Here is a 25,955-nt window from a genome sequence, read left to right as displayed (position 1 = left end):
AACCTTACTTTGTAAACGCAGCTCATGGGTTCAGCTCACGGACACTTCGAGGGGAAGACATGTTGGAAAGAACTCAAATATTGAGATGAGTTACCCTGTTTTTTTTTTTTTTTTACTGATGCTCCTTATGTCGGTCTGCCCGGTCAAGACCTGATAACTGTCCATGAAAAGGGATGCAAATGACAGTGAAATGACACTGAGGGCTGATTGTGGTGAACTTGGCTTGCGGCCCACAAGGCCATCTGGCAGTGTTGTGACGGGCACCCTCTGGACCTACTGTGACGCGGACTGACTGCAGCCCACTACGAACAGCACAGATGCCTCTGAGACTGCCTCTGGCTACATATACGTAATGTGCTTTGAGAATGAAACCACACTGGGAATCTTTAAGGCTTATACTGTACATCGACAACGTCATTGTATTGTTATTTTAGCTTAGAAATGATTTCATTGATCTACGGTGTGTCATGCGGGATGGTACAGTGTAAACAATAGTGGGATTGATATGTGGTTAAAAATGAAACATGACGTACGATTAAAGGAATGATTTTCTCAAACAATTACCATTTGTGTATCAATAACTCACCCCGTGTTACTTTGAATTCTTTAAGAAAGCGTCTTGATGAATTGAAGTAAATGGGCGCATTTATCAACAGTAAGCGCACCACTTCCCAAACACAAGCATTTTTGCTGAAACCTTACTATTTAAAACACTTCAGACAGTGAGAATGTTTATGTGGAAGTGTTTTAAATAGTAAGGTTTTAGCAAAAATGCTTGTGTTTGGGAAGTGGTGAACACACGATTGGATAAATGAGATTATATTGTATGAGGTTGTGTGAGAGTTTGTAAACGGATGTTTTGATATAGCTTCGCTGTTGTTAACCGCGGCCCCCATTTATTTTAATTCGTCAAGACTTTTTTTTTTACGGCTTTGGATTCTTTATTCGCCGTGGAGGCACGCGAAAAAAACAAAGTCTTGTTCTCGTTCATTCTGTGTGCGAAGTATATCTTTAATTATAAAACGGACAAGTCAAATAAAGCTATCTGATTGGTTCTTAGCCGTGGTATAATGAGCGTATATCGCGGGTAGAATTGTAGTTACTTTTCACAACAAGTCAGTATCCCTCCGCGTCTGCGAAAAAGCTACAACCGTTACAGCTGTTAAATTACGTCCGTTAAGAAACAAACTTACAAAGCTTTACTCTGGAGGAGTGGGTCGATCAGTGCCTATGTTTTGTGCAGAAGGCAACGGAGGGACTATTTTATTTTGAACATCATTATTTAATAATAAAACCTATTTAAATTGGAGTGTGTATTTTTCTTTCATATTGCCACACTTGGTAACCGTTTTATAAAAGCAATAGCTCACTTCAGACCGTGATATATGGTCATTATATCACATTTAAGGGGGTTGTACCACGCCCCTTAACTGATATAATGACCATATACCACGGCCTGTCGTGAGCTATTGCTTAAATGTACTGTAGGTATTTCTCAGGATGCTGCATCACCATGAATCTTCCTGGCTTTGAAAACATCGTATAAGGGAGGTTTGATGGTAAACCACTTGTCTGCAGCAAAGTGATGTTTTGGTTGGACATTTATGAAAGATTGTAGCTATGTTTCAGATTAGATGGATTGTACCGGATGTAACTGGTGTTATCTGTGCAGTCTGGGTTGAATTACAGTGTGTGTGACACAGCCGAGTCTGTTTCAATAACAAGTCAAATAATCACTATGCAGTTATTAGCCGTGATTAACAATTTGAGAAGAATGGATCAAGACCTTTTTTGAAATGTTTTGTTACTGAACATTTATTGAGAGATTCTGCTTTACTAATGCCAATGCATTGACTACCGACCTGTCTCTATTATTTTCAAAACCAATACAATACAAACAATAATAAACACCTCTTAAAAGCAGCAACTAATTCCCTGACATTGTCGTTTTTTAACAGGAAATTCTACAGGGGCAAAAACAATGCTTGTTCCTACAGGCTATTGTTTGTACACGCCGGAGGACGTGACTGTGTGTTTGCTCCTTCCTCACGTTCAGTCTAAAACCTGAACGCCCGGTCCATCTTTCTTGCGCTCTGTTTCCATGGTAGCAGACAGGAGATTAAAGCTTTCCACATATTTTCACATGATCAGAGGGACCGCAGTGTTGTTCGGAGCTGTAAATCGATTCAATTAGGCAAGCGATCGTTGACAAGGGATCACCAAATCGGGATTTCAGAAATGCCACTTCTCTCTCTTGACACAGTGTGGTGACTTTAGCGACTTCATCATTAAGGCTCCTCTGCAATACTTAAAAGTTTTTTGGCACAAACCTTCTGTTTTTCCATCTCTTTACACAGATGCTACTGAATGCAACAGTCCTAATGACTTTATCTAGGTGTGCTATCATTTCAAATGGAAAGCAGTTGCAGGAAACACACAGTATGTTCAACTGAGAATAAACTGTTGTCGTCTAACCTGTTAGAAATAGCTGCTGGGTGAAACTCAATGCCCCGGGAACTATTTTCTGCTGGTTTGGTTAGGTTTCTGCCGAGTAGGTCAACAGAACGCTTGATACTCTGGAAATCTGTGAAAAAAGTTGAACTTGTTTACGCTGCCCAAGCATGTTTCTTCTGTTTTTCGGCACAGCTTTGCTGAATAACTGAATAATAGCAGAACAACAGAATAATCACAAATATTCACAGATACATTAGGAAGAGGAACATTAGTGAACTAAACAAATGTAAACTGTCAAAACACATCTGAAATAATGATGAACATATGCAGCTCAGTCATAGTGCAGATGATTTAAAACCGTAGATGTAATAAAAAGCTGAAGCTGGGGACTAAAATGTTCATTCATCTGTGTAAGGAGGTTCAGCATCTTTACGTCCTTAATTCAGAGTGAACCAAGGAAAGGACAATTCATCATTGTCTTCATTATCATACCCACGGTGGGAAAAAGCTGTGCTGCTATTGTGTGATAGGTAGACACAAAAGCTGAGGGTGTGAGTCGGCCAATCCAGTGACACACATGATAATGGTTGCTATGTGTGACAAAGAAACTTCCAGAAACGTGCCTTGTGCTATGCTTCAGATTTGTGGCAAAGGGGAGATTATCCGTCTATCTGGCTAACAAACTGATCATTTTGTAGAGACACACAAATATCTACTTGTGTGCAGAATCTCCAAAAGCCTGTCAGTTCACATTTGAAACCACATTAACAGAGAAAATACAAAAGCAGAGTAAATAGAGTTTCTTATTCTCAAAGGGCTGTAATGAACAGCAAACCCCAAACTAGTAGAGAATGCACCTTTCGTTTATGGCGTCTTACAGAATGACAAAGCAAGGGTGGCAGCCACATAGGCTTGGATCATTATGTGAAACTTAAATACTCCCTTACTCAAGCAGAAGTAGATAAAGCAAATTAAGTAAAGAGATTAGATGCACCAAAAATGAGAAATATAAAACCTCGTCACAAATTCTCAAAACAGTTGAGAGGGGATGATTGTTTCCTAAAAGTAACATGATAATAACAATAATAATAAATTGTATTTATAGGCGCACTTTTCATTTGCGTAAACAAAACTCAAAGTGCTAATGATATAATGATATATGATATAAGAAGAAGAGAATCAGATGTATAGCAAGAAAATAAACAGGAGGCCGACAAAGTAATGTGAATTCTCCACAAAGGAACCCAGAGGTATCTCCGTCACAAATACACACAGCTAATCAGAAATAAGCTTCTGCCAGATGTGTATTGGTCACAAAAATGCCAACATGACTGATCGTGCCAATCAGCAGTCTTGAAAACCATGACAATGTATGCGAAACACAAACAAACTGCACTGAAAAAGAGGAACACGTTGAAATGTTGAGGGAAACTAACCTACAGACAAGAAACACAACCCCATCTAACTAAAACATTTATGAGTAGCCATAAACAGTTTTTAATCTCCTTTAATTGAGGTGTACACGTTGTTTCAAAGCTTTCAATACACTGGCAGTTATGTAACTCCTGAAATAAGTGGAAAATGTGTCTAAATTATCCCCACATACTAATTTCAGAACTTTTAAAGAGCTGAGCTAGTTCTTGCAAAAACAAAAAAAGCTGTGCTTGTGGCATAGAGCTCAACAACCCAACAAGGATGTGAGAACTGTTACAGGACGAGTAATTAAAGGCGACACAATTACAAGAAGAAAGACTACATTTTTGCAATCTGACTAGCTAGGCAGATGTGTCCCGAGTGCACTGACAGAGATGCAGCGCAGTGTGATTCAATGTGACATGTGCATGCAACCTTTCAGCTGCAAGAGTCACCCTGGTGAGCTCAGTGGCTCACCAGCTGTGAGCCTGGCAAACCTAAATGCCCCCTTTCAGCGCCAATGTCCTCATGTACTTTCAATATATGTGTACGAGTAGGACAAATTCACGTGTTGCATGTTGGTTTAAGCTAGCATTAAAAGAGTGATCATGTGTGGCAAAGAGACAGGAAGTGAGAGGAATTAGTGGGAAGTGAGTGCTTGAGGTCGACAGCTCGGACAAGCTGTCTTAAGGACGATGTATTTAACCTCTACAACCGAGAGATAGACAGAAGTGCACTCTTGTGATGAGCCATCAAGAGAGATGTTCATCAGGAAAATTGGCTTTCGGGTACATTTTTATACAGAACTATTAGCAGTACTGTGATAAATCTGCGTATTGAACATCTTTGACATCAACATGATCAGTTCAAGCCGAGGGAAATGCAGTTGCATTTGAAAAGTGGAGCTGGAAAATTCAAACACAGAGGTGTGTGTGCAGAAATTCTGACGTAAACAAAGTCAGGGTTTGACCTTCTGGCTCAGACGCTGAGTAAGTAGTTATTTCATTGTCAATGTGGGCCGCACAGCCCCATGAACACAACCTCTGCAGCGACACACGGTTGTTACGGCAATATACGCAGATTAATTAAGAGATGGAACCATGGGGCTTTTTCTATTTTACTCGATTCGATTGTATCTAGTGCAGCTATCTCTTCTGTGATGTCTTTTTTTTTTAGTTTACGTATACTTTGTCACAATCAAAAAGGTTTGTATTTAGAATATGCTGAGGGCCGTATGCACTGCAGGAAACAAAGTCGGTTCTTTTTTTTTTTTTAAAGACTAAGTGCCTATATCTGTCCAAAGTGCAGATCAAAAAGGACAAAAGACAGAATGACATGTCATATATTTTCTTAGCATTTCCATCAAAGATTTCTGGCAATATTCCCCATGAATAATAGGACAGGGCATTGTTACATCATTGTTGTGATTGTTGTTATTAGACACAAAGAACCAAAAGCTCCACTAATGATGTTTCCCTCCACTTAAGTCCTTTTAGCGTGCATACATCATACACAAATCCTCAAGCTACACAATGTGTCATCTTCTCCTCCTATGAATTTAAGCAGGTCCCAATGGCGGTTCTCTAACTTACAGTATAGCTAACCTGACTATTACAGTGTCTGCACAGGATTACCATTTCTCTGAGATGATTTTGAGCACTTATAATGTGCCATTTATCATTTTTAAAAGCATGTGCTGGTATTTGATACTAGTAATGCAAAAACAACCATGATTATTAACACTCCTTAGTGCACAAGTGTTTACAAGAAAGTGTTATCGTGCCCTGACTGTTAAATTTCCTTCACATCTCACCGTGTGCTATTTACAGTGCCGCTGTATGTGACAGGAGCTCGTTTGTGAATTTGTCTGAAGCCGGCTTCAAAGGTGTGTAACAGGATGTGGTTGAAGAGCTGCAGTGCCATAATGCAGAAGCAACACTCCACAGTTAAATGAACGGTACTGGTGGACATACAGCATGTATAGATTGACATAGTGTTGAAATAGAACTTACACTTTTGCTCATTATTGCTGAATTTATAAATCTTGTTTGTAAGCAAGGAGAGGAACTTGTTCATAATGGTACACATAAATGAACTGATGACAAATCAAGTGTCATAACATCAATGAAAAGTATGCAACTGTCACATGTGCTCCACAGGGCTCTGCATTCTGTTCACAAAATATGTAGGTAAACAAGGAGGTGCATGTGGCACTTTAATTACAATTACATAATGTCATCAGTATATTGTTGTGCGGGCCAAGATTGTACACTGCTAGTTGTTTTTTGATTTATGAGTCGGCAGGTATTGTACCAAAAGCTGCACACATTACTCTTGTGAGGTATGAAGCAAAGGAGCAGGAGTCTGTTTGTATATTTTGAAAACTGGTGATGCTCATACATTTTATTTTGTGTAGCATGTGCATCAAGGATGTGTTTAGTTTTTTAGTTTGCAATGGAGAAACATTAATTACTGATTTGTTTTTGCACTATGCACCACAGTCACAGAGTAAGGTTAACTGAAATGTGATAGTTATTCTGACAGAAAGACACAACAGCTTGTTGAGAACTGTCTGAGGAATGTGCAGAGGTTTTCAGTCCTTCAATATCCCTCATCAGATACAGCATGTCTCAACTGGATGTGCAGTATATTGGCCAAATGCAGGGATTTACAAGTTGATCCTTTGTAAAGGTTTGCAGCTATGTTTACGTCTATGATGGTATCATATAAGCCCCCAAACTTCCATTACATCTAATGTGTTCTGCACACATGTTTGCAGTATTTAAAAACAAGTCGAATAAAAGCATTCAGATTGGGTTTATAGAATGGTTTGATCTTCCTGTAAATAATGTGGGTAAGCACTTGGACGCTTGGTTCAAAGTTTTAAAACTGCAACTTCCGACTTCTGCTATTTGACATTTTCTCTGTTCCTTTTGTGGCAGGCTGTTTCCACTTCATGCTGTGCACCGCTACAGTCTTTTGGCAAAGGAACCTGTAGGCTTGGTGTGTCTGGGCCTTGAACATACAAGTCTCGTTCCTGTCTGAAAAGGTCTTGAACATTCTTCAAATATGAACGGAGTAGAATGTGCATACCTACACAAAGTGTGTTTGCATGTCAACACCAAAACGTACGCACAGTCCACTCATATCTTGCAGTTTAATAACATATTGTATTCGATCCCAAATAGTTAATTCCTGCACTTTAAAATGCCATGTCTGCAGAGCTTTGTTTTCATCCCTGTATTTTCTGTGTCCCTGCAGTAATAGATACAAAGCTCATTCTAACTAGAAACAGGAAATGAAATGTGGTTGTTTTCATTGTGCTGATATACCACACAAGTCTCTAATAACAGCACAGCCATTTCTAAATGAACGGTCAGGAGCCTATAATCCCTTCACTAGTGCAGGCGCATTAAAGCTCTTGTACACACACATGGTCTGAGTTAAAAGTGATACTGCAGCATGTCTTATCCTGTTAGGTATGCAGTTTAAATGATTGCTGCACTAAGGTGAGCTGGGTTCTATTCTTCGGGCACATTGTTATGTAATGATATCCACCACGAACCTCTCCAGTTAAGAAGAATAAAGGGCATCTTTAAACTCTGACCCTTAGGGTCTTGCCACTTTAAAAGGTTAAATGATAAAATGAGCCCCTGCAGGCATCAGTGAACAATGCAGCTTGCGGCGACAGTATAAATCTGTATAACTGTGACGAGAGGCTTCATTATCACGGTAACATGTTCCTTTAGTTGTTGCTTAAAATACAGCAGCATGGAAAAGTATGCTTTCTATTACACCTAGAACATATACACAGGCTGACAAGGTTCCCAGAACTAATTGGGTAAATCATGGCTTTAACTACAAAAGTAAAAGCAAACATAGCAGGTGAAGCATGACGGAGCATTAGTGCCGACCTAGGGAAATTGTAAAGTTGTGTAATTTGTTTAGGAACATTTTAAAAGGTCAACCTCATCTGAAAAGGAGGTTAATAAAAGAAGCTGTGTGAAAGAGACATGGATATAAATATAGTCATCTGACAGGAAGTGCACAGGGGAAGTCCCCCATTAGCTAACTTCAGATTTGAAGAAATGGAAGTTAAAAGAAAACCTACTGCAACATCTGTAGATATACTGTGAAATTGTGTATTGGTGTGTCAGGTCTAATCAGGATCCACCAAGGATACTTAATCATAAGAAAACATTGTGTTAATTCATCACATAAATTATTTAAAAAGTCAGCATTAATGGACACTGTGGAGGTGGTGGGAGACAGGAGAATGACGGCCAAGCTGCCCTCTCTATTGGACAACATGTCCCACCTCCTCCAGGACACTTTGTCCGCACTGTGCAGCTCCTTCAGCCCCCGATTTCCCCGTCGTGGGACTAATAAAGGATTTCTGATTCTGATTCTGATTCTGAATGCGAATGAGAATCTGAATCCTTCTCTCATACAGTAGGACTGTGGTACAACCCCAGCAGAGCAAATTGGGCGCAGTGGCCAGCATACAGTAAGAGCCGGGACTGTGACTGTGACAGATTTAATACGCCACTGTAATGTCTCGGACCGGGCAAGCCCGTTAATAAATAATGGTGAGCAACACTTCAAGCCTCTTGAGATGTCTGGTGCCTCCCCATCAAGCCACCCTCACAGCATGGTAGCTGCTGCATTATTAATGTGAGGAGAATGGGAGGCGTCCAGCTGAGACCAAAGCCCGCGTTTAGCCCGTCATGTCGAGGGACTAAAGTGTGTGTGTGTGTGTGTTATCTTGCAGACAGACTGAATCCCCTCGAGGTCTGTCTCTCTGGGTGCACTGTATGAGGGTTCAATCTCACGTAGCAGCAGCCTGTCATTGTGTAATCTGTGGGCTGCAGATGTTCCAGGACAGGCACCTGGATCTATATGACTACTTTTTGGGAATTACAGGTTTCCGTTGGGTCACGTATACAATTACAACTAGGAGTACACATTTGAAATTTGAAGTATCTGAGGTTCTTTTGAATCCTAAAATTTTCCCTGTATAAAGTTTTTTTTTTTTTACTATCCTACAAATGTGGCACTGAAACACAGTGTGGTATTTCTTTTCCACTTTTATACATGTAAGCACCTGCACCGAGTCGATAAAACTGAGCAATCACTTGTTTTAACCTCTGCTCCGTCTTCACAAACTTAACAGGCATAGACAGGCAGGATACACACTCAGTTTAAAATATTTCTCAAGGTCACATGTATTGTTGCAGGGGGAAGTCACAGATCCCTCCCTGCACTGTTGCACAGGAGTAATACACAGTTGATACAGTTACAGTTTTAGAAAGACAACACTGAAATACAACAGGTCTGTCTGACAAAAAAAAGCACCAATGATTTTTAAAATGTGACTATTCGATTAAAAAAAGTCAAATCGAGACAGCAGTGTTTGAATGTACTTGAAACATCACCTCAAATACTGTATCACAATGTCTTTGATGAGCAGTGGCCCATTTTCACAGCAGCCAGTATTCTCTGCAGTGCATTCATTGCTCATTTCATCTCCCACTCAGGGCAGGATGTGGTTGTGTACATATCACTTTCAAAATAACTACTCAACAGCCTCGTCTCTCCTTTTATAGTTAAAGCCGTGCTCATTGTGCCGGGGACTACAGTAAAGGACTCAGAGTGGATATGCATATGTCTCCGACAGATGGGCCTCTGATTTACTTTAAAAGAAAAGCATGCATCTTGCGGGGGCTATTGGAGTCTGCTAATCCCAGTTTCAGATGCATTATCGAATTATGACTTTATCGACTCATGTCTGCAAGATTTAAGTGAGTGGAGAGAATTGGCCTGAGTGAATGCCAGGAAGTGAGGAGGCACACTTCCTGGACGTTAACAATATCTCAACAAAGTGCTGCATCACTTGCAGTCAGAAACAAGAGCACATATATTTTTAGTCAATACATGAAAAAGGCCAAGTGTGCGTTAAGTCTAGATCTAACATATATCCTTAAAAAGGATCAAACTAGCCCTTTACTGATTAGAACTCCATGTTAACAACCCCAGGAAACAGCAAAGTAGACCTCTGACACGTGAATAATCACCTCTCTTTATAATGTGCCACCTGTACTCTCTTTCAGGAAATGATGCAGTTTACTTCAGACAACACAACATATATGCAGACCGACAGTGACCTCTGGTGACAGAGAAGAGACAAAGCATACAATATATCTGGTAACGTTCCACTCACAAACTATTCATAACACATTCAATCAAACAAACAATTAAGTGGTAAAGACATTAAAGAAACATCATGTTCTTCTTTACAATTGAAACAAATCTAAGTGATCCAGGTGATTCTTGATTAATGAAGAAGAAACTTCGATTATATGCAGATTACAGGCAAAGTATTGAGCTTTTGTCTTCCTCTAGGCTCTTTGTGTGTGTTGGTAAATGCTGAACTATATCTCCCCCTCCTGGAAGAAAATGACATTTGAATTTATTTATTTTTTTATTAAATTTGTTTACACAAATTAAACAATCTTTATGTTTTTGTCATTTAAAACATACTTCAGGCAACAATATTTTGTCATACTTGCTAACTGAAAAGCCACTAAGCTGCACAGAAATACGTTGGATAACAGTTGGAGCCAGGGCTTTCTCCCGGACAGAAGATGGTGCTGTTGTTGTGAGCACAAGAGAACACACCACCGACGAAAACCAACGTAAGGAAACAGCTCTAATGTACAGTATGCATGAGCCACATGCTTGAGATGTCAGTCAATTTCTGTGTGCGTGTTATTCTGTAGCATAGGAGCTGTTCCTCGGATTGCAGGAGGTGGTGAGGACGAGGACAAATCATTACAGAGAGTAAGACATAAGATGCTGGAGACCAGTTTCTGTAATGTCATGCACTGTAGAGTACGCAAACAATTCTGGCGAGAAGCATTGACTGGAGAGAAAACAACATCAAAACAAGCCATTGTTTTCTGAGAATACGTCTCTTATTTCATTCCAGACGGTTATAATTCCATCACATTACATTCCATCCAATTTTAGCTTTAAATCAAAACCGTCTAATTATTTGTAATGGAAGAATTCACAGTATTTCTACTTCCACATAATTCCATGGAGAAGAACATTGCTTAGTGTGAAACTATGTCTTTAAAAAATACAGTTTACATAAAAAAAAGAAAGGTTTTCTCCAACTTCTTGCTTTTGTGAAAACGTTTTGACCAATTTAGCTCCTGAAAGGAAGCATAGCTACGCCTAAAGATTTAAAACTACATGGATAAGGTTACAGAAAGATTGTCATGACAACTAACCTATACAGTTAAGCTATGGTAAACTACAGACTTTAGTTTAAGGTTAGAAAATATCATGGTAATTGTTACTGTCCATGGGGGTTTGTCCAAATATTTGCTCCCCTATTAACAGATATTACTTCTGCAGCACTAACAATGCTGCATATTTGCAGCAACCACTGCCTGCTTCCCAGCAACCGCACTTCCTCCATCTCCCAGACGTCCTCCTGGATTAGCATTTAGGAACTGCTGCATGTGGATTCTGCAATACAAGTTCAGGTTCATCTTGCTGTGAGTGCGTGTGAGCTCAGAGTCACGTACAGTGTATCTAAGCCACACTGATTTGTTCTGGAGCACCACATGAGGGGAGCCACACCAAACTCAAATGTGTATTATTTTCGCAGTAAATTGGTGCAACAACGGGAGTGTCCAGACTTTTTTTTTTTTTTACTTTTGACCTCACGCTGTCTAAACAAAATGAGATTTAACCGACATTTAACGAGGCATTTCGGCTTCTTGACATGTCTTTTGAATGTCTGGCAAAGTAATCACAGACTTGTATTGTTGAGCTCAACTACAGTGTTTAACGGCAGACTGAAAACTATTTCCAATGCAATTTTCAAATCGTCATTTTGGACAATGTGGCACTGGGCAGACATACACTGTGTAAATTAATTCAGTGCAACAATCAGTAGTATAGTATTTCATCATCGAATGTAAACTAACACAGAACCCGTTTATAAGGGTACAGAGGGTCAGCACCAGATGTGACTTTGAAAGCGTGAAAACTCATTAAACATTTTTATGGCTAAACTTGGACTTAGCATATGTCAGTGAGCAACGCTTTATGTGCTACCTGCGAGTAAGACATCAAAGAGCGCTGCAGCTGCTAATGACAGGCCTCTGCATGTCTGAGTTCCACAATTAGCCGATACAGCTAGTTATCCAAAAAAAAAGAAGAAGAAAAACCAGCACGGGCAGATAATCAAGCAACAAATGCATGTAAAGCTCTTGTTATCCCAGAAAACCCCCCAAATAAGGTCAATAGGTTGCCCTGGATTTGTACAACAGCATGCTTTTTCCTACTGGTGATCCTACTGGTTTTCCTACAGGAAGAGTTTCATGTGGTCTTGTAGCCTATAAGGTTTCAGTGAAGAGAGAAGCACCCCTAAAGATAATCCCCACCCCCCTTACAAACCCACTCCTACCTCCCAAAAGTCACTCACAGTGCAGTGTCATTTCACAGAGTGTCAACCCACCTCTGGAATTTCAGAGAGGAAGAAAAAGGAGCAAATTATGGGACATAGAGTCTAGCTGCAGCGTTATAGAGAGTGAGAGATTTTTCCCCCCCTGGAGGAGACCTCTACTTTAGGCTCTGGAAATACATGAAATCCGGCGTGCCTTGTGTAAAGGCTCAACTAAGACCTGTTCCTGTCTAAGCATTTTAATGAGCGTAAGCCCTCAGGAGGAATAGTCAGAACTCACAGAAACTAAAGTCAGCCCTGTGGGAAACAAAGCTCTCCGGCTGCTCACGGTCACAGACATGCAGCCGTTCACCTTGGTTGGTGCTCTTTTCCTTCTGCTTCACATCTCCTCTGGTAGTGCAGAAGCCCATAGGTAAGTCAATGACTAGAGCAGTTTGATGTTGTATGGTGTTTGTACCCTGAGACCTGCAGCAGGTGTAAACTTTACTTGGATATATACTCGGTCGGGAATTAAAACGATCTTCCAGGATAATGTCAGATCGATTTCTATGTATTATAACTTTCACATGGCAATAACTCTGAAATGCACTGGCGCCAATAATAAACAAGAAGTGCCACCAACTGTTTTTGACAATATGCAATTTGACCCACTTCCTGTAGCCCAAAACATTAACTACTACCATTTTAACTGCCAGCTCCTCCACGTGCATTTACTTAAATTAGAGTGCACAAGTAACACGATATGCGCTTTACATTTTTACAGGGAAAACTGTTGTTTTGATGATATGTACACACTGCTGCCCCTGCGAGCGGACGACTATGACAGTGATGACAGTGTGTCAGCTAAATGTGGCACAGCAACTGTTAATAACTGAAGAGCACCTGTCACACTTAAGAGCCCCTCTCCTGTGGGCTATTCTGGTTAATTTTGTATCAAGTCTCAGATTCTCCCAGTCCCACTGGAGCCAAGGCTGCTTATAGGATGCTGCCCCTGTGAAACCTAAACATCTGGCATATTAGAGTTAAGCACTGAGTTTAGAGATAATGATGCTGAAAGCTGTGAAGTCCGATTTGGATGTGTGATTCTGACACAAATACACTTGTGTGCTAAGTCCAAGTCAAATGGCATCTTAACATCTTAATTTAATTTACAAGTTAATAATACACACATGCAATATAATCTATATTTACTGTAGGTTATTTTGAATGCATTGCTGACTCCATAACCGCAACTGAGAATAATTTTCACCGTAGAGTCTCACCTGACACCTAAAATTGGAGTCAGGTGAAGATCAAGGACAGTGCAGTGAAAGAGGAGGACATATGGTTGTGCATAAGGTATCAATGTGCAACCCAGGAAGTGTGTGATTAGAGTGTTTTTCACCATCTGTAGCCTACATCCTGTCAGCTGGCCGGAGCTCCACAGGGAGGCCCCTTTTACCACTAAGCAAACCTGTGAGGGGACACTTTATTTATGTTGTTTGTTTTTTCACACAACTACCATTGGGACCAACATTTGACAAAAAAGGATGGCAGAAATAAACGTTATAAATGTTGACATATTTGTAACCCTATATCTTTAGTGTTTCATTGTTGTTATTGTGATACGATTTTGCTTGAAGTCCAACTCTGCAGTCTGATGTTCCATGCATTAACCAGGGTGGGCTATAAATGTTGATGAGACAGTGAAATTACACATCTTACCTTCCGCTCCCTCTCTTGTTCTACAAAGGCACTACAGACAAGTCCTTACTGGAAACCAACCAGGTGTGTGTCGCTATGGCAGGAGGCTGGAGTGTTGCTACGGCTGGAAGAAAAACAGTAAAGGACAGTGTGAGGGTAAGAGCCGTCCCGATTGATGGATTACTTTATAATATATATATATATATATATAGAGAGAGAGAGATTTATTTTTTTACTGCCACAATAAAAAGCGTCCTGGCAATCGTTATTCTTTTCATGAAAGAACCCTAACCCCTAACCCCTAACCCTAAGCCAGAAAATGTGGAGGAAATGAGACTGAAATACCTTGACTGCATAAAGGAAATGTGTGGTTTGACTATAGTCCACGATTCTCCAACCACTGACATTTCTGGTGGTATTATTTTCTTTTCTTGTTAAATGTTTTACCAGCTCAATGTGACCACGGCTGCAAGCACGGAGAATGTGTTGGCCCCAACAAATGCAAGTGTTTCCCAGGATACACCGGCAAGACGTGTAATCAAGGTGGGTAGTTTGGGTTTGGAAAACATGGGTCAATCTGGGTACAGGATAATCTAATTTCCAGCATATAACTGGATTTACTAGCTCATTTTAGGTATGTTTTACTTTAAGCAAATCTTTATCTCTTGTGTTTCAATAAAAAGAATTACAGTTAAAACTTAACAAATGAGGCTGATTCTTATTTCTAGATCTGAATGAGTGTGGCCTGAAACCTCGTCCCTGTGAGCATCGCTGCATGAACACCTACGGAAGTTACAAGTGCTACTGTCTCAATGGTTACACCGTAATGCCTGATGGATCTTGTGCAAGTGAGGCCCATTCGTGCTACTATCCATACATACTCATACAAAAAAATCAAAAGTTGGCAAGTTTAAATATTTATAAATGTGTGTGTTTGTGTATGTAGACTCCAGAACATGCTCTATTGCTCACTGTCAATACGGTTGTGAGGAAGTTCTCGGGGAGATTCGCTGCCTTTGCCCATCTGCGGGGCTGCAGCTGGGGCAAGATGGGAGGACTTGTGTAGGTAAGCAACCACATGCACTCAACAATAGATTATAAACAATCATTAATCATTCCAATCATTGCCATAGGGCGAATATGATACACAGTTAGAGACACGTAATCAGATGGAGCAATAGCCCTTATCTAAATAGGGAATACAGAGTAAAGAAAATTATTGACTTGTTTCCTGTCTCATGGATTGGGAGTTTTTGCATAGTGGAACAATTCTGTCCAGATTCTATTATGTGGTTTTTGCATGCTTGGCTTATAAATCAGATGGATGCAATTAAGTGATATTTCTTCCCACAAAACTGCTTGAGCTATGACAGAGCCAGTCTGGCATAATGATCACACAGGGGAAGTAATATAATAGTTCTGGAGCATTACATTTCAGGAATACCATGGATTCAACACACTCAGTAATAGAGGTACACTTTTACTCGCAAAATGTACCGAAAAGTATCCCAGATGTACCACAACAGACAAATAATGGCATTGTATCACATTCAACAGCATTAAGCATTACTAACGGTGATGTTACTGATGCTTAAAAACCTTCTGGTACACATTTCCTTCTGTGTTAAGTCGTTCATTGCATCCGCAACAGTTAGTTGGAGCACTTTCGGGGGCCGCTTCAAACACAAGTTAGCTGATTCTGCTGGGAAGCCAGTGAGGGATCATGTTTTTTTTGTGAAAAACACGAGGCACTGAGCAAGGTAAAAGCAGCCAGCAAAAAATGTAATCTTCTTGAAAACAATTTTAAAAATCTGCTCCAGGTTGCTAAAAAGTGCTCTGATCAATAAATAAAATGGCAAAATATGCCCAAAAATAATAATAGCGGACTGATTTTCTCAATCTTGTCTAATGTAACATGTGTTGTTTAAAGGTTCTCCATGTCCACTTAGGGTGCTTATTGTGTTCTTATAAAGTATAGTGCCACAGAATACAACGATGCTTTAGCTTTTTGTGAATAACTCAAATTTGATAAATATAAAATGGTAAGCTCTTTAATTTCCCCCTCTTTTGTTTCCTTTCAGATATTGATGAATGTGTAACTGGGAGGAACCTCTGCCCATACAACAGACAATGTGTGAACACTTTTGGAAGCTACTTCTGCAAGTGCCAGGATGGCTACGACCTGAAATATGTTGACGGCAAATATGACTGTGTAGGTAAGGTATACAAGTTTACTATGGGGGAAACCTTTGCAATGATTTCTGCTCCTAAAAAAAAAAAGGTACAAATAGGCTTCTTCCAATTTCAGACCTTGATGAGTGTGCAGCCGGCACCCACAAGTGCAGCCACCATGCTGTCTGTGTGAACACTCAAGGATACTACAAGTGCAGGTGCAAGTCTGGCTTCAGAGGCAATGGCTTTGAATGCTCTGGTGAGATCAAAGAACCGCAACATAGAATTCTGAATTAAGTGGATTTAGTGATGCCTTTGGATATTAAATAAAACGTGTCAAATACAACCATTCACCATAGATTTCAAAAACTCATGTCTCAGGCATTTCCCAAGTGAGAGCAGTCACTCAGATACAGTAGGTCAGGAGCAGTTTTACAGTCACATATTTATTTAGGACTCTAAAAATATCGGCACACAACAGTCGTGCCAAGGCTAGCTTCCTGTTTTCAGACTCCATTCCCCGTTACAGATGTCAGCAAGAGAGCCAGATCGAAAACACACCTGCGTAAGTATGACATTTGTACGGTAGCCAGGCCTCTGAAGAAGGAGAAGAAGAGGAAAGACAGGTTGTGCTGTACACTTATTAAACCAGGCCCACAGGTGAAGCCTCATGTAGCCAAATGACATAAAGAGAACAGGCTTTTTTCCGCCTATATGAAAGATGCCTTCATTTTTTTGTAGTCAAGCCGTTTTATCAGAGGTCGTGGGATGGAGACAAAGGCAGCGCAGATGATTTCCTAAATGGTGAGATTGTGTGGAATCCAAGAGTCTGTGCTTCCGCTGTTCACTCCCTGCCCTGCAACCCCATTCATTCCCTCCTCTTGCCTCCCGCTTTTCAGAACACCTCTCCGAACTCTCTGCCTTGCTAATGGCTGGAAATGTTGTACGTCCTCCGTGCACTCAGCTTGATATGAGACCTGGAACCCTCAGCATGACTGTTTATATAGAGTACTTGTGTGATAAAATGCTTGAGCACCTAAAACACTAATTTAAGTGATGTGCAATGAATGCTGCTGCCATGCTTCTTCTGCATGGAGTAGGACAAGAACAGCAGCTGCAAAATACATGACAACAAACGCATCTGAATCCTGCTGAAATACGGTCTTTCCCGCTCATGATTGAGGTTCCACATGCCTAATCTGATTCCTCTTCCTGCCTGCAGCCATCCCAGACTCCCAAGTGAGGCCCGGGATTCTGGGAGGCACGCTGGACAAGGAGGACATCAAAAATCTTATCCCTGAACCAGTCGCGACGGCACCTTCTAGGATCCGCCAACAGCCTTTTGACTATGATGAAGAGGACTATGTTGGCCCGCTCACTGAGCAAAGACAGGTAGATGAATTTCCTGTGGAAGAAGAGGAAAAGGAGGAGGAGGAAGATGAAGACAACCAGCTCAATCCAAGAGGAGACGTTTTCAGTAAGTGTCCTTTCGTTTGGCTCCTTTGAAGTAATTCTGGGTGGTCCACAATGTATTAACCATACACAGAATATACAGACTCAGTTTCTACAGAGACCTTGCTCCTGTGTCTGCACAGCATCTGAATACAATTAACGATTATTCTGTGTGCAGCTTTAATAAGTATAAGTAAGCAGGTCAGGTCTAAGACCTTGACCAGAGAAGAAAGGGGCTTGTTGCATCATGTCCCCTGTCAACCTGGGAGTTCTCCAAAACCTGTACAACTCTTCTTGGAAGGTTTAATGTTACTAACAATGGAGAAACACATGTGTTGACTCTTTTCAGTGAACAACATACTAGACACATTGAATCTGATTCAGATGTTGCAGTTATTTCCACAAAGAACCACAAGCATTGTTATTGTCAAGCTGTCGCGTCCTTCAGCATTATAAATAAAAGATCCTGCCTCCTCTTAGCTGAAATGACTGAAACTTTTGAACTCTTTCATAATATCAAACCATTGTCTAAAACAAATAAACTGTATAACAGGAGGGACATTATTATGAGACATGATGGCTTCTAGCACATGTCATTCACGCTTGCGTGCTGTGTATAAATGCACATTCTCCAACACTTTCATCAGATAAGAAGTGAATAGTGGACAGTGTGGTCATGCAGCGGTATGACCACACTCTCTCAATGAGAAACCCCATACACGAGGTTACCTTTCACCACTAATCTTGATCTTTATGGAAACACCCGAGACTGTGTAAGAACTCAGGAAGCAAGAGGAGACAGGCCCCAAGACATCCATCACCTCCAGGGAGGAATTTTACTCTGTCGGCATGTGAGAGCCCAGGGATACAACTCATCCTGCTTAACATCTCCTGGGAGGAGGGTGAGGAAGGGGGGGAGGTTACTAAGCCTCCAAGCCTTTTATTATGTTTTCCCCAAAACAGCTGTTGTGCAAACAGACTTGACTCCTAGTTGGAAAGTCTGTCATCAGCACTCTAGACCACTCTAACACCAGCCCACTCTGACTGAGCAGGTTCAATAACCCCAGCTGTCACTTGTCTGGCCGGGTGGTTTGCTGCGAGAGCTTTGAAATACTCGAGGGGGCTGTATCCTAAAGTTGTAGATTCATCTCAAGACACGAGTGACAGAAGGGCAGGTCTACACCTGTTGGTAAAAAGGCCCTTTCTGGATTTTGCTTCATTGTGGAAAATCTCTTTGCTGCATAATTTTGGAATGTTTTTTTAAGATCACATATTTTACGAGGAATTCATAAACAAAAGGTTCTCTGTCATTTTTACGAGGCAAAAATTTAAGGGGCATATTTTATGAGATTTTGAGTGTAATTGTGATACAGTTGTGTCTACTTTAACTTATTTACTCATTATCATATTAAGCGGAAATATTATACAAGTTGCTAATTGGTTATGTACACAAACTAACGCAAAAACTAATGCAGTCTAGTTGTTGTTGAAACATTATAACCTTCATGAAAGTAGGATTTATTGCAGGACTGTTGTATTACACTGCAATAGTTTAAGATAGGTGTACCTAATAAACTGGCAAGTGGATGTATATTAAGCTGAACATTCATGATTTCACATTGATTTTTCTCCCCTTTAATGTCTTAACACAGTATCAGAGGACTTTGAGTCATTGTTCGGCCCGGCCACAGAAGTCAAAGAATTATCAATAGCACCAGTTCAGGAAGGTAATCAAATACCGGTTTATGTGCCATTGTTATATAACGACTGTTTGTGTGACTAGTTTGCTAATGTGCTCCTATCGTTTTACTCTCTAGAGTTCATCATGGATTGCAACTTTGATCAGGGAGCATGTGAGTGGGTCCAAGACAAGGATGATGACATGGACTGGAGTGTAGCCTACCATAAAGGTAACATCATTATTAATATGTTTTGTTTAAAAGGTTATTTAAGATTCACTTAGTTTCGTGCATTTAGGTGCATTCACTGACAGTATAAGTGCTACAAACTCTTTCAGGCACTGAGTACTACATGGCTATGAGTGGGCTCCTAGGGGAGCCGGAGGATATAGCCAAGCTGAAGCTGCTTCTCAGTGACCGCGCCCAGCAGGGCAGCTTCTGCCTCACCTTTGACTACCGCGTGGTGGGCCAAAATGTGGGAACTCTTAAGGTGCTGCTGGATAACAATGCTTACCCAGTATGGGAGCAGAGCCGAAGCAGAGACCAGGGCTGGCAGACAGAGCTCCTCACTGTGGCCTGGAAAGAGGAGGCACCAGAATCGGTGAGTCATGTTATAACACATATAATCAATGATAGATAATTGTCGAACCAGTGCAGCAACTGCTAAAAGAAAAACAGCACAAATGTTGTATCATAAGTCTATGAAGTACTAGTTGTGATTTTTCTCTACAACGTTAAATTCATGTGGTTTACAGACAGTATGTTTGAAAGACAACACCCCGTGGATTCTACAACCTAAAGATTCAACTGTACCCTTGAATGTCTTTCAGATTGTCTTTGAAGCTCAGCATGGGAAGGATGTTGGAGGAGAGATTGGGCTGGAAAATGTTGTGCTGACCTCAGGGCCCTGTCAAGAGGATGTCAGTCCATTTGTTTAGGAATCTCCACCCCGGATTTACAATTCGAAAATCAGCTCTAACTGACACGTTAAAGATTCCTGTTTCCTGTCTGTATTATGGTCTGGAGTTTCTCAATGTTTTCTAATGGCTTTGCCACAAGACATCAACATGAAGATACAGAAACATGGTCTCAAGGGAAGATTATGTACTATCAGTGCATGCATGTTTACTTTAATGTTTACATGCTGCTACATCAATACATCCTGCTTGATTCTCTATCGTGATTTTCAAAAAGGTCTCTTACGATACAGAGAACTCAGATCTGAGGAATACGTGGAAATGTCTGTTAAGTTAGATGTAACAGTATTGTGCTTAGTCCTTTGTCATGTATGTGATTGCCGAAGTTAACAGAAAATAATCTATGACATGTAATGTGAATTCTTAAGTGAATTATATCTGAAATTCAATCTTAGATTAATAACTTTCTTGAAGTCTGGTTAGTTTAAATGATAAAAAGAATCCGTGCATAACTGCTGTAAATGTTGCTTTCATATTATTGTGTACTATTACATTAAATCTGTTTTTTTTCTAACTCCGTCTAACATTCCCACCACCACAGACACAGACACAGACACAGACACACACACACACACACACACACACACACACACACACACACACACACACACAATCTTGATCATGTCAATGTCAGTCATTGTAGATTTCTGCAAACAGACATCCATCATCAACTGGGGTTGTCTGGTAATGGAGGTGAATGCATCATAAGCTAGTGTTACAGTCTGGACGAAATCCAAAGGTAATATGAAAAAGAATGTAGGTAATTTAGGGAATTCAGTCTGCTGGCTGAAGAAATGCCACCACAAATGAACTGTACAATTATGGATGCAAGTCAGGACTGGTATTTTATCCCAGAACATTGATTTGTGGTAGTCAATATACACCAACTAAGAAAAGTATGCTTTTGTGATGATATCAGCTATCCATATCAAAAAGGGGAAAATAGACAGAAGACACAGCTGGTGAGAGGATTAACTTTTGCTTTAAGTAGTAGTGTAAGTACAATTTTGAAGTAGCCTATTTGTGGTTTACTTGATTTACATATGTGCTACTACTGCCTTTGAGAGGGAGATACTGTGCTTTATGACATAAACCAACAGCATTCAGACTCAAAGGAAGTAAATAAGTATACACATGTTCTCCTTCATCCATGATATCCACAGAAATAGCCAAAAGTATACATAACATATGTGTATGAAGTAAACAAAGAATGTAGCCACTATAGATCGTGTGCATGTGACGTCACGCTTACGTCCCTACCCGTAAATCAGCCATGTTGGATGATATATACAACCAAGACGGCGCCCGTTCACGTGTGAGTTGCTGCAACGCTTCGTAATTTTCTTTGTGTTTAAACGTCTAAGATTGAAAGAAAATGCCAATCGTGTGCGCAGTGTATAATTGTGGTAATAACGCTACTCGTGACCCAGAGAAACGGTTATTTAGATTTCCTAAAATCATCAAAAACACTGATCCACAAAAGAGGGATGAATTGCTGTCTACCGAACGCCGTAAACTGGTTTAGCAACATAACTCGTGAGGATTTAACAGAAGAAAAAGCACAATTCACCCGTGTGTGTGGTGTCCACTTTATATCTGGTAAGAGCTCATGCTAAAGCTATGTTTTCAATGTTTACGTTAAACATTTGTGCTTATGATATACCCGAACACTGTAAGAGCCATTTGCTCTTTTCTTCTGTGCATGATTTTGTTTTGCTTATTCTTGAGACTACTTCACTTGCGAAAAGCAAAGCACCAATGTGAGAACATGCTTTGCTTAATCCAGCCATACAATCACAGTGTGCGAGGATAACATCGCCGCTCTTCTCACTCACAAACCACGGCTTGAGCGGTGTATCTCGAGCTCTTTGCGAGTGATTTACACGCCCATGGACGAGCACCCTGTCATCTTTCAGTGGTTTGGTAAGAAGACTACCAACCCAGCCAGAAACAAAGAAATTATAAGCATCTAAGCTCTTGTATGCCTTCATTTGTGTGTTGGTTGCCCACGACGTTTGTAGCACAAGGTAGTTCACAATATCCGGATATTCAATCGGCGGTAATGAATCTAAATCCTCAATATAATCCGACGGCTTTAGCGTGTACGGGTCACGGCCGCAAATTTGGACTTTTTCCTCTGAATCTTGCCTTTGCAGAGGACTCCAGAGAGTCACAATACTTTGAAGAAGTCGAAGTTGTATTGCTGTTGTTGTTCGATTTAGACGCCATTGTTAATTTGTATATCATCCAACATGGCGTTGCACGCATACGTCACACAGTATTGTCACGTGTTTGCACACTATCTATACAGTAGCCTATGTATGTATAAGTACCCTGTGTATAATATTTTGAAAGAGTAAACAGGAAAGCAAAATAAGAAAGACTAACCAAAAATATTTGTAATAAAACACTTATTTTCTCTGGAAGCTTTGAAAAGCAGATAATATTTTTTGTTTGCATAATATAAGCTCTTTTGTTGCTAATATTGTTGTACATGCTTTTGGAGTATATTTACATTGTGGTATTGCTATGTGGCGTAACATTTATTTCCATAGCTTCAATGGAAATATCTTAATAATGCAACAAGTATGTTAGCTAGCTAAGTGGTAACGTTAGCCTACTGTCTGCAGTGTTTTTTCTAGAAGGCGTGGATTTTGTCTGTGTGCAGCTGGAAGCTGGGAGATAACAGCTAGCAAAGATAAATGTCGCTCTCTGGTGGTTGATTATGAATCATACAAAGTAGAAGATGTGATGCCGCAGGAGAGACGCTGTTAGAAACAGTTAGCTCACACTCGTTTACGAATTACACCAAATATGCACTATAAAAGTAACTAACAGCTAATTGTTGAATGTCTTTTTAAATAAGAGTGGTATAACGTGTGGACAATATTAGATGTTGTACGGGCCTGAACGTTACCTCAGCGCTCGTTGGTTGTTGCTGTCTAACAAGATCACATGATCCGAGGCTGCCCATTAGCTTGTTAGCAGCTAGCCGCGTTAGCACCCAGCCTAGCCTTTGGGGTTCACCAGGAAACGGTACGACCTGACGTTATCTCGAGCCACGCCAAGGCAGGAGCTGTCAAGCATATACATTAATATCATTTCTGTTACTTCGTCTTTAGTTTCTCGTTGACTCAGCAGCTGTCCGGTCCACATAATAAGGTACGTTACTAGCAATCTTGCCAGGAAGTAAACCTGAGCCAGCTAATGTAGTTATTTCATTAACTCCAGCTGTGTTCCCTTGTTTTCCTTTTTTTGTTAGCCTAGCTTAGCTAACGCGGAGCTAGCTGATAGATCAGACTGTGTCACTTGCTCTATTAGTGTGCTAGCATGTTACGGCTATTAGTTTAATATTGTGTACGTTATATGCCACAAGCTATACATTATGTCACCTTGTTAGAGTGCTCAAAAACTGTGTATTGAACGTTTGTTAGCAGGTTTTGCTTTATTGCAATGAGGCTTCTCAGATATAACTGCTGTCATGGGCCATCTGTTAATCAGGAAACTGCTGTGTTACAGCTGGTTGAACGTTATCTACATGGCCGCTCACATCAACATTAAACAAATTAGCATGTGACCAAGGACAGGGTCTACAACACATGATCTGGAGAAGCGGAGGAGGCCAAACACAGGGGTGAGACAAAAAAGCTGTAAACATCTACCAAAAATTGTGTTTCTTTAGTAAAGTAGTTATTGGTATTCTATTTCTAAACTATTTGATAGTGTTGTACAGGCAATAAAAATAACTTTTGCACATTGCATCTCTCCATTAGGTAAATTATTTGAAAGTGAATAGCCATGACAACAAAGACATCCCTGCTGAAAGTCATTCTGCTGGGTGATGGGGGCGTAGGGAAAAGTTCGATCATGAATCGTTATGTTACCAACAAGTTTGATGCACACCTTTTCCACACCATTGGCGTGGAGTTCCTCAACAAGGAACTGGAGGTAGACGGCCACCAGGTTACCCTACAGATCTGGGACACTGCTGGCCAAGAGCGCTTCCGCAGCCTGAGGACTCCTTTCTATCGTGGCTCTGACTGTTGCCTGCTCACCTTCAGTGTAGACGACAACCAGAGTTTTCTCAACTTAGGCAACTGGAAGAAGGAGTTCATCTACTATGCAGATGTCAAGGAGCCAGAGAAGTTCCCATTTGTAGTCTTGGGCAACAAAGTGGACGTGACAGAAAGGCAGGTGTCTTCTGAGGAGGCTCGGCAATGGTGTCAAGAAAACGGCAACTTCCCCTACTACGAGACCAGTGCCAAGGATGCCACCAATGTAGCGGTGGCCTTTGAGGAGGCAGTGCGTAGAGTTTTGGCATTGGATGAAAGAACGGACCACCTCATCCCCACAGACACAGTCAATCTCCACAGAAAGCCTCGCTCTGCTGCCACTTGCTGTTCATAACATCCAGGAGTTATCACTAACATTTGCTGTTATGCCTTTTATGTGATGAGGCTGTAGGTTTACAATGCATTAGTAACATCATATTTAAACAAATTATGCTACTGGCTTTCTGATTTGTTATACTATTGAAGTTTTGACAATGCTAATAGTTGGATTTCTTGAATAATAAGTGAGGAAACACTAAATTCATCCCAATCTAATTACAAATAAACATTAAATCACTGAATCACTCATTCAGCTCTGCCACGATTCAAAGGTCAGGTTTTGGAGGCAGAAAAATAAACTAATATTTTGTGTTTGCTTAAAACTACCTGTGGGGAACTAAAAAGCTGTCGTGAAAGAACAGAGGCAAGATCTTTGAAAAGTTTCACTTCCCTTTCAAATGGTTAAATGTTCCATTCTGTCACAAAGGCAAATCATAATGTCAATCTTAAGACGTGTTCTACCTTGGTAGTGCAATCATCATAGGATTTCATAACTGCATTATTCAATGTAATAATACAGAGTTATGACCTATATATTTACATTCAGATGATAATTTATACAGCCTAATAACCTTATTTCAGAGAATTATGAAGTAGCTAAGGCACTACTATGTGTAACTAACAAATTGAGGCTTATTGTGATTATTGCACCTTTAGGTCTGTTTGTGCACATTCTGCTTAGTAATAGATTAGAGCTGTGTGCTGGAAGCACTGAACAACCGAAGATAAATATAAATATTAAAGCAAACTTAACATGCATGGCATAAAGTGTATTTTAAGTTTCTGGAAACTTTTGTATTCTGTTAACTGTTTTTACCTTAAAACTTGCTGAATCAATATTGCCTTGAGGAAATTGTAATGAAATAGCAGTCATGATTAAGAAAACTGTTCATTGTGGGTTTGTTTTCAAATGTTTTGATCTTTAAAGCACTATTGAACATTTTTCTTTTTTACTTACATCCAGCGACTTTCCCCACAGCTTAATATTTACTACTGGTATGCCAATCCATCAATAAACCCCCTGAGAATTGTCTCTTGAAGCATGTTTTGTAGCCTTAACACTGATAAGTCTGTTTATTATAGGTTTGAATTGTGCTCCGTAACCACTGCAATGATATAATGCCTAAACCGGTAGATAACACAAAGTACCTAGCTATGTCAAGGCACAAGATTGTGTCTATTAATAATAAAATAAAAACATTCTCAATCATTTTTCAAGCACTCTTGGGATCAGTTGAAGTTGTAATGCCTTAAA

The 25,955-nt window shown here is 40.3% G+C and overlaps 2 protein-coding genes and 1 long non-coding RNA gene across 4 annotated transcripts; 2 read left to right on the top strand and 1 right to left on the bottom strand.

Moving 5' to 3' along the window:
- Window positions 1-10,412: 10,412 nt before the first annotated feature.
- LOC115026268 (uncharacterized) lies at window positions 10,413-23,357 on the bottom strand. The gene is made up of 5 exons (XR_003834279.1): window positions 23,227-23,357; window positions 20,146-20,239; window positions 19,847-19,908; window positions 14,051-14,153; window positions 10,413-11,403 (listed from the first exon to the last, which is right to left on the bottom strand). It is a non-coding gene; the product is annotated as an uncharacterized LOC115026268 (long non-coding RNA).
- egfl6 (EGF-like-domain, multiple 6) lies at window positions 12,423-20,772 on the top strand. The gene is made up of 13 exons (XM_029459009.1): window positions 12,423-12,758; window positions 14,079-14,185; window positions 14,480-14,572; window positions 14,758-14,877; window positions 14,976-15,095; window positions 16,111-16,245; window positions 16,338-16,460; window positions 16,943-17,005; window positions 17,424-17,678; window positions 19,306-19,380; window positions 19,471-19,563; window positions 19,671-19,933; window positions 20,163-20,772. Exons 1-13 carry the CDS (start codon window positions 12,685-12,687, stop codon window positions 20,268-20,270), a joined length of 1,629 nt encoding a protein of 542 aa, XP_029314869.1. The 5' UTR covers window positions 12,423-12,684; the 3' UTR covers window positions 20,271-20,772.
- Window positions 23,060-25,912, top strand: rab9a (RAB9A, member RAS oncogene family). Of its 2 annotated transcripts, XM_029459016.1 has the most exons (4): window positions 23,060-23,345; window positions 23,432-23,471; window positions 23,829-23,943; window positions 24,083-25,912. In XM_029459016.1, the coding sequence occupies exon 4, from the start codon at window positions 24,108-24,110 to the stop codon at window positions 24,714-24,716; it is 609 nt and encodes a 202-aa protein (XP_029314876.1). In that variant the 5' UTR covers window positions 23,060-23,345; window positions 23,432-23,471; window positions 23,829-23,943; window positions 24,083-24,107; the 3' UTR covers window positions 24,717-25,912. The 2 variants fall into 2 exon arrangements, with proteins under 2 accessions (XP_029314876.1, XP_029314875.1); XM_029459015.1 differs by having other exon boundaries at window positions 23,318-23,471.
- The last annotated feature ends 43 nt before the right edge of the window (window positions 25,913-25,955 follow it).

This window comes from Cottoperca gobio, chromosome 21 (genome assembly GCF_900634415.1).
Source record: "Cottoperca gobio chromosome 21, fCotGob3.1, whole genome shotgun sequence".
NCBI lineage: Eukaryota > Metazoa > Chordata > Actinopteri > Perciformes > Bovichtidae > Cottoperca > Cottoperca gobio.
This window is presented reverse-complemented; position numbering and strand designations above follow the sequence as displayed.

Excerpts from the sequence above, each read along its gene's own strand:
- egfl6 (XM_029459009.1), top strand. The coding sequence starts at position 12,685 with ATGCAGCCGTTCACCTTGGTTGGTGCTCTTTTCCTTCTGCTTCACATC. Across the intron at positions 14,878-14,975 it reads GCCTGATGGATCTTGTGCAA|ACTCCAGAACATGCTCTATT; the intron begins GTGAGGCCCATT and ends TTGTGTATGTAG. Across the intron at positions 19,934-20,162 it reads AAGAGGAGGCACCAGAATCG|ATTGTCTTTGAAGCTCAGCA; the intron begins GTGAGTCATGTT and ends AATGTCTTTCAG.
- rab9a (XM_029459016.1), top strand. The coding sequence starts at position 24,108 with ATGACAACAAAGACATCCCTGCTGAAAGTCATTCTGCTGGGTGATGGG.